Source organism: Mytilus trossulus, chromosome 2, assembly GCF_036588685.1.
Source record: "Mytilus trossulus isolate FHL-02 chromosome 2, PNRI_Mtr1.1.1.hap1, whole genome shotgun sequence".
In the NCBI taxonomy this organism is placed as follows: Eukaryota; Metazoa; Mollusca; class Bivalvia; order Mytilida; family Mytilidae; genus Mytilus; species Mytilus trossulus.
The window spans coordinates 101,193,850-101,203,201 of record NC_086374.1 but is presented as its reverse complement, the minus strand read 5'-3'; the positions used below and the strand labels follow the sequence as shown (position 1 = coordinate 101,203,201).

The 9,352-nt window shown below is 33.1% G+C and overlaps 1 protein-coding gene across 1 annotated transcript; it reads left to right on the top strand.

Moving 5' to 3' along the window:
* The first annotated feature begins 2,074 nt into the window (after positions 1-2,074).
* Positions 2,075-8,174, top strand: LOC134706160 (uncharacterized). The gene is made up of 2 exons (XM_063564869.1): positions 2,075-2,171; positions 6,487-8,174. The coding sequence occupies exon 2, from the start codon at positions 6,495-6,497 to the stop codon at positions 8,172-8,174; it is 1,680 nt and encodes a 559-aa protein (XP_063420939.1). The 5' UTR covers positions 2,075-2,171; positions 6,487-6,494.
* Positions 8,175-9,352: the final 1,178 nt, after the last annotated feature.

Here is a 9,352-nt window from a genome sequence, read left to right as displayed (position 1 = left end):
CCTGTTGTTGTAACGACCTTGTTAACCATTTGTCAACACGAAGTTTGCAAATTTGACGTTTCAGCCATTTTAGCCTGTATTTTATACTGCACTGTTGAAAGCCTCTCGCTTCGATTTTTAAAATAGCCCGGCAACCTGTCTATCACTTACATTAAAGTTAAAACAGACATTTTATTCAAAATTCCCTATCATTTCAATATAATTTCCGTGACAGTATCCGATTTCTTTAGTATAATATTCAAATTCAAATTTCTAAATTATTTGTTTTCTATAAATAATACATGTAAAGTCAAGTCATTATGTACCATTTGACAAGAATTAATCATTATTCTCTGCAGAAAGGATGCATATACATGGTGACCTATAGCTGTTAGTATCTGTGTCTGTCATTTTGTTCTTTTTTGGATAGTTGTCTCATTGGCAATCATACGACATCTTCTTTTTTATATTGCATACATACACAGTATTAATAAAATTGAGAATGGAAATTGGGAACGTGCCAAAGAGACACCAACCCGACCATATATAGCATAGACAACAACAGAAGGTCACCAACAAGTCTTCAATGCAACAAGAAATTCCCGCACCCGGAGGCGTCCTTCAGCTGGCCCCTAAACAAATATAAACTAGTTCAGTGATAATGAGCGTTTGGTTGTATCTAGTCTTTTTTTTTTAAGTATTTGGAAACATGTTTCGCTGAGCGGAGCAAGTGAAAAATTGTTTTGAAGGATTTTGGAGCCATTGAAGGCCCAAGAAGCTATAGAATAAATGATGCAAAATCATGCTTTCTGAGTGTTCCACAGAGGAGACGTTTCTTTATCTGAAAATGCAAGTTATGTTTTAATAACTTTTTCACAATATTTTAACCTCCAAGCAAAAGAATAGATTCAGCGCCTGTACCAAGTCAGGAGCCTCTGGCCTTAGTAAGTCTTGTATGATTTTTAATTTTAGTTTCTTGTGTATAATTCGGAGTTTAGTATGACGTCCATTATCACTGTACTAGTATACATATTTTTTTAGGGACCAACTGAAGGACACCTACGGGTGCGATATGTCTCGCTACATTGAAGACCCATTGGTGGCATTCGGCTGTTAACTGCTCTATGGCTGGGTTGTTGTCGCTTTGCCACATTCCCCATCTTCTTTCTCAATTTTATTAAGTTTATAGGGACAACATCAAAAGATCAATATGCATGAAAAGCAATAATGTAATTCACATAGTTAAGTCTGGGACTTCTATTTTTTTTTAAATAAAATTTTTTTTTAAATAAATTTTTTTTTGATAAAATAACAAAATAGCTAAATTACAAAAGGAATACAACACTAACAGAATACAGAAGGGCAATCAATGAACAAAAGACAAATAAATAAGAAACATTGATCCAGAAAAATCAGGGGCTACGTCTGATCATGGAAGTAAAATTTAAATATTACTTCTATGGTCTGATGGTGAACAGAACTTGCTTCTTGAAAGGCAATGGCCGTGAACACAATTTGATATGGAGATGAACGTTTGGTTTTAAAATTTCCACATGAGGCATTTGCCTCAAAGTAGTTACGGCCCTGTAATAAAAGTGAGGTAAGTGTTTCTGAGAAAATATACCTCAAGTTTATTATGAAACCAGTTTTCAGACATTTAAAGTATATCTAAATAATATTTTTACTTTTATTATTAAAAGATTTGAGAAGTGTGTCCCGATATTTTTTGGGGAAAAAGATGAATTTATGAAGAATCTGGGGCCATCTCATACTTTCGATTAGACCTTCTGAGTTATTTATTTTCAATACATTGCAAGTCAGGTAATTAATTTTCAAACTACCACAGAACAAACCATTTATTTTTGTGGTTATCAAGGCAGAATTATGTATTTCCATAATCCCCCTGCCCCCTACCCAACCCCTAGAATCTCAAATGGTCGTCCCCTTATATATATTTTTTTTAAATGTTTTTTTTTCATATCAAAAGAAATCTAAGAATTTATCGGATACTTATGGTAAAGGTGTTGTTTCCTTATTTTCAAATTTACCCGCGTCTTTCACATTTTAAATACCTAAATAAATAGGTCATGTGACTTATGTTGGTAGACACGAATTGTAGCTAACGATAAAAACGAAAGTTGGGAAAGATAGTATCACAAGTTTTCCTTCACTGCTTTAGTTTATATTCACAGGTAAATAACAGATATAAAGTATCTGCACACTTAGCGTACATAAGAACTTTGATGAACAAAAGTGAAACCAAAAATATAACTAGCTTCCTTGTTGATTTTCCAGCTTCATAACACGATCGACCAAGGTAAGAAATTAGATCATTCCTTCCATATCTTTGTCTTGATTAAATTTGGTAACATTCAAATATTAAAATTGGAGACAGATTTATCATATTAACATAAAAGAAACTAACAGAACTGTTATCTGTATTTAATTGAGATCGCCATTTGAGTAACTTGCTAAATACTATACATAATAATGTTGAACAGTACCCAGGGTCCCTGTAAAACCGGAAAAGGGGGGGGGGGTCCACAAACTTATTCGCAATTCAAGTGACCTCCTCTTATTTAAGCTGGTAATTTTGGTCTTGTGTGAAACGACGTTTAACAATTTTTTTCAGGACGTTTTTGCAAACAATAAATGATTTTTACGTTGGCATATCATGTGTAATATCAAATCCTTACCACCGTTTTCATCGGTACCGAACGATGCCCGACACGTTTGTATCATAGATATTCTTTCAATGTTCATCACATTTATAACCTTGGTGAAACAAACAAAAAAAGGAAAAAGTGAAATGTTATTGATATTGGCTTTAAAGAGGCACAAGCTGTCAAATTCATGGTCACCGATTTGACTCAAATTCTCATATTCGATTTATAACAATGTAAAACATTTATCCACACTATCAAAAGTCTAAAATAAACAGTTTACAGAGCATGGGGTAGATAAAAAAAAAAAGGTTCGTTTCGTGTGTATTTTAGTCCAGACGCCATCTAATTAACTATCGATTTGACCTCAGATGACCATATAAGCGATTTCAACATAAATAAAGATATGAATAGATTAAACCAACACGTGCAATTGGATTTTTATAGGTCTGTTTGATTTAATTATATAGATTAAAAATAGATGTTTCTCATTGCTTTTAACCGTATAAAATGATTTTATGTGCATTGAATTAGTAATTAAATGATTTACCGTAGTTTCACTTTCATTGTTGACATTCTTTTTCTTTAAAAAAAAAAACCCAGTACAGGTATAATGCATGCGTTTTCAATCTCTAGCTAGGGGTTAAATTGAAGTTCACATGCATACGGATTTAAAGACGTCGACTCATTCACTTGCAAGTGAAAACCTAATTATCAATGTTTCTTAGCGTAATTTGACAAAATTGAACCTTTTTGGCTTCAAAAAGCGAATTTTTATTTCACTATTCCACTTTCATCATTGATTGAACAAAAAAAAAATCAAACTTTAGATTTTCTATATATCTCGTAGCTAGTGCCCCTTTAAAAAAAAATTTGTAGCGTCTAACATCGATAAAAAAAATTGAGGGCAAACGACAAAAAAAAAACAAACCAAAAGAGAATATAGAAACTCACGTATATAGCTATGAAAAAATGAAGAATTGTGTACACACCACGCTTCTATCCACACGAGTACAGAATCATTTGATTAAATCAACATTATTAATAAAAGATTGAAAAATATATTTCTCAACCGTCAGTAGCAAAACTGATGAAACAAAACAATAGAAAAGCAATAGCTCGATCTTCTTATGAATTAGTCGAAAATTTAGTAGTACATGTATACATAATAAAATTAATATCGGTGACGATACTGATTAAATGGTATATCAATAGAACAATCGTATATTTACAAAACAATTTGTTCAACTGTGTTATTTGAAATATAAATGCAAACACAAAAGATATCTTTTCATTATTAATCGAGAGATAATCCTTTTTAAGATTTTGAAACTACTATATAAAAAAGTTAATCTTATAAAATGAAGCGGATGTTATCTCTAACATATATTGTTGAAGTGCGCATCTGGTGCAGGAAAATTGGTACCGTTAATGTTATTATAGATAACCGTACAGCCTTCAACAATAAGATAACCCTAACCGTGTATTCGCTCTGACATGAAAAATATAATATAACTATATTGAAAAATTTACGACCTAATTCATATCAAAATAATTTACAAAAAGAAACCCAACAAATAAGACAGACATGAACCAACAACAATCACTGAACTACATGCTTGTGACCTGTGACAGGCACAAACAGAATGTTGGGGAGTAAAACATGTTTGTGGGCGCTCAACCCTCCCTAACAAAACAGCACAACATAAAAAATACTATCAAAAGCAGATGAAAAGATCGAACTAGTCAGATTGATACAAAGCAAGAAAACACATCTTATAAAAACACACACCGGACGTGGCAGGGTTTTTATACATTCTCAAAACGTCACATAGTACTGATCAGCTGAGCGAACCCGCCGTTACAAACATCTAGTTCATTGTCAATAATAGATATATGAAGATGTGGTGTGAGTGCCAATGAGACAACAATCTCCATCCAAATAACAATTTAAAAAGTAAACCATTATAGGTTAAAGTACGGCCTTCAACACGGAGCCTTGGCTCACATCGAACAACAAGCTATAAAGGGCCCCAAAATTACTAGTGTAAAACCATTCAAACGGGAAAACCAACGGTCTAATCTATATAAACAAAACGAGAAACGAGAAACACGTATATATTTCATAAACAAACGACAACTACTGTACATCAGATTCCTGACTTAGGACAGGTGCAAACATTTGCAGCGGGATTAAACGTTTTAATGGATCCAAACCTTCTCCCCTTTTCTGAAACAATAGCATAACATCACAACATAAAAATACACACGATAAAATATCAATTGGCAGACTTAACTCAATCAAAAAACGTATGCTTACACAATGAACGAATAAATTTGATCTGCGATATCTGAATACAAATGCTCAGTTAATTAAATATTAGAGACAAACATTCATGACCAAAAAGCTAACAAACAACTTCAAACAAAGCCATGGCAGGACATCACTGAGAAATATTTAACCAATCAATATTCACTTTAGAAAAAAAACGGTTTTAAAAAATTAATTATAATCTTGAAGTTTATACAAATGTAGTAAGAATAAGTGAAAAATATTACAAATAATCAAAGCTAGTGTACAGACAAGGTTCATATAAATAAAAAATAACAAAAAGCATTATAAACAGTATCAACAGGTCGAATTAACAAGAAAATACGATTTGAGAGTACTCGCAGTTACTGACAGCTAGTTAAAAGCCAAAACCAATTAATAATAAAAAAATCATGCATCAGAGACTAAAATCAACTAAAACACATCCCAGGGATTTAGTATTTTAACGTCATTAATAGTCAAAGAAGACATGACTTGTGCTATGCCAAAAATAAATGTATCGATAATGTCTATTATCGCTATTTTGTGCATTTTTCCTTTGATCTTTTTTTGTGATAATTTTCATATGCTTTTCGCTTGAAATGGAAAAATGATCGCTAGAAACTAAGGAGGCCACGTGGCGTTGCTAACGAAATTGACATTGAAATTGACAACGTCGTCATAGGTAAAACAGCGATAAACAGATTATCATTGGTCATCTCAACTTGATTGCTTTTCTCACTTTCGCTGTACCAGCTCAAGCGAGAAAATCAATCTCGTTGAGATAATCAACGATAATCTATAAATAACAAAAAATCATTTATCTAAGATTAGAATATCAATCAGTTCACATCCAACAGTAAGTAAGTAAGTTATTATTTATTAAAGTGATCATATGTGTATCACAACATACATTTTTACAACTAGTTGGACATACTGTTCATCGCCTGTTTGGTACAAAATAAGACACTCTTAGCTCTCAAATATTTGACTCTCAGCGTGCTTGATATGGTTGAATGCAGAAAAATTTCGGACACATACCTTTTTTAAAGTGTTATTTTTATAAGTATCCTACCGACAAAGTCGAGGAAGACTTAAGGTTTGCATTTTGTCCGTCTGTCGGTCTGTCTATTTTAGTGTATTGTTTTTCACGATTTTCATGATTTTAGCTTTTCTCCTTGTTCAGTTAAAGCCCTTTTCCTAGAATTAAATTTTTGATGAAATACTTATAAATTACTAGATTTCTGTACTATATTTGTGTTCAAAGGGAAATGACTCATTAATATGTTCGCCTGACAAAAAATACATTATCAATTGACAGCAGGATTTGAACCTTATGTGAAATGACAAGGCTATTTTTATGCAGACGGTCGGTGGATCTCTCTAGACACTATTACTTCCTTAACCAATAACATTTGCCGCCAAAATATAGTTTACAGCCATTATCCACCAGCAAACAAATAATAGCAAAGTTTTCTTCAATGAATTCTTTATCTTTACACGTAACTTATAACGTATTATATATTTTATCAGGAAAAGATATGGCATCTAAACTGAACATATCGTGTGGTTCATGTGGATATGAGGACATCTCAAAAAATGCAAAGAAATGGTGTACCATATGTGAAGAGGGATTTTGTGGAGAATGTGAAAAGTACCACAAATCTATGAAGTTATCTAGAGATCACAAGATGATTTCTATTGAGGACTATCGTCAAATAGAAAATATTTCCGTTAATCTGAACTGTGAAATTCATGGTAAAAAGCTAGATCTTTATTGCAAGAAACACGATATTGCGGTATGCGTAGTCTGTATTCCTTCGGATCATAAATTCTGTTCCTCTTCTGATATCATCTCCATTGATGACGCATCGAAAAACGCTAAACAATCAACTTCACTCTTAGACTTAGAAGGAACTATCTCAGCAACGATAGACAACGTGAAACACTGCATCAAAGATCGAGAAATAGCTCTAAAAAATGTGGACCAAGATGAACAAACAATACGGAAAACGATAACAGACACACGGAAGAATATAAATGAATACTTGGATAAACTCGAGAGAAAATTGCTGCTAGAATTGAAATCAAAACATGAAAACTGTAAATCCAAAGTCGTGAAAATTCTAAATCAATTGAAGCAAATGGAGAAAGAGGTAGAAAAACTGAAAGAACAGACACTTCAAATGAAACGTTTTGCATCTGATCTTCAAGTGTTTCTAGGAACGCGTCAATTAAACCAAGCAGTGTGTACAAAAATCGGATCGCTCACAGAAGAGATTAAAGATTATACGAATAACAACATGGAAATCGAGGTCCATCGCGTGATCGGTTCCTTAGAGAATGAGATAAAACAGTTTGGTGAAATTAGAGTTATTGAAGCAATGGTCAATTTACAATTAAAAGATGCAAAAACTGATCAGGCTCAGATACAGATACACGGATTATCGCAAAATATTCAAAATGTCAGTCTGCAGCTGAAACAGAAGTTTGATATTCAAGGATCAGACAATGCTATCACTGGCTGCATTGTATTACCAGACGACCGAATCTTGATTGCAGACTATTGGGAAAGTAGTAAATTAAAGGAATACAATAACAATGGTCAACACATACGTGACATTCCCACCTCTAATGAACCATTCAGTCTTACGGCAATAGATACCGATCGTATAGCTGTCACGTATGGTTTTAAAGAATACTTGGAGATTATAAACACTACTGGTAATGGTGAAAGGAAGAAGGTACAATGCAGTAATTACTGTTGGGGAATATCTTACCAGGACCAGAAGCTGTATGTTATTGTATTAAGACAAGGCATAGTAGTGATGGACTTGAATGGAACGACATTAAATACAATCGATATCAATGTTCTCAGAGTGTATAATATAACAACGACCAGCGACAGGATATACTACACAGACGAAGACAGTAATACAGTACACTGTTGTAGTATGACAGGACACGAAATCTGGGTATTCAAGGATCAATCTATTTCCGAACCGAGAGGGTTATCAGTGGACAGTAATCAGAACGTATTTGTTGTTGGTCAAACCTCTAAAAACCTGACACTTATACAAAATGACGGCAAAGATAGCAAGGTCTTACTTACTGATCGGGATGGACTTCAATGTCCTAGTGCAGTGCATTACAACAATCAAAAGAAGATTATCTGTTTCGGCTACAAGAAAGGAAGCGTCGTATTGTACCAAGTGTCGTAAAACTACATGCTAACATCACAATGGAGTTCTTGCTGTTTGTTGTGGTTTGTCTTACATTAAGTTTTTAAATGCATGATGCTACATTCTCAATTTTCAAAAAAGGGACGAAAACTTAACCTGTCATTAGTTTGGTTATTTAATTCAATAGAAAGGCTTTTACTTAAAATATTTAGTTATTACCCGCAAACACATTATAAAACAGTTATTAAACTAAGTGCATTTTGATGAGTTCAAATATATATAAATATATGTATTCTGTCGGATTGAATTGAGTACATATGATCAATTGATGAAATCTTCAAACACGTTTGATTAAATTGAGTTATAGGTTACCATCCCTTTGTGTTCGCCATCTGATCGCCAAAACAAATACATATTTGTATAAAATAACAAATAAAACTATTAATGTAAAAAGAAAGATGTGGTATGATTGCCAACTATCCACAAAAGAACAAAATTACACAAACATTAACAACTAAAGGTCATCGTACGGCCTTCAACAATGAGCAAAGACCATACCGCATAGTCAGCTATAAAAGGCCCTGATAAGACAATGTAAAACAATTCAACGAGAAAACTAACGGCCTTATTTATGTAAAATAAATGAACGAAAAACAAATATGTAACACATAAACAAACGACAACCACTGAATAACAGGCTCCTAGCTTGGGACAGGCACATACAGAAATAATGTGGCGGGGTTAAATGTTGTTTTTATATGTTGTTTTACGCTGTTCTATGTTATTTAATCTGTCGTTAATCTGTGGTTAGGATGTTGAAATGTACAATTGATTTGTTTATTTGTGTATTTATCTGTCCTGAATGTTCTTGCATTTATAAGTACTGTATTCCTGTCATGTAATGGTTTCATTTTAGCGGTAAATTTAACATTGGGATGAGAGTGCGAGGTTTGGCTATCCACAAAATCAGGTTTAACCCACCATTTATTCTTGTCCTGTACCAAGTCAGAAAAATGACAGTTGTTATCTTATTGTTCATTTCTTTGTGGGTTGCTTTGTCTTTTGTTTTTATTGCACTTCAGTGTTTCTTTTGTTTCGGTTGTTTTTCCTCTTATAGTTGGTGAAACTGTTGATTTTAGTTTGAGACAAGGGTTTTGTTTTCTCTCAATCGTTTGAACAGAGGTATGCTACTGTTGTCTTTATTTGTCCTACTATAA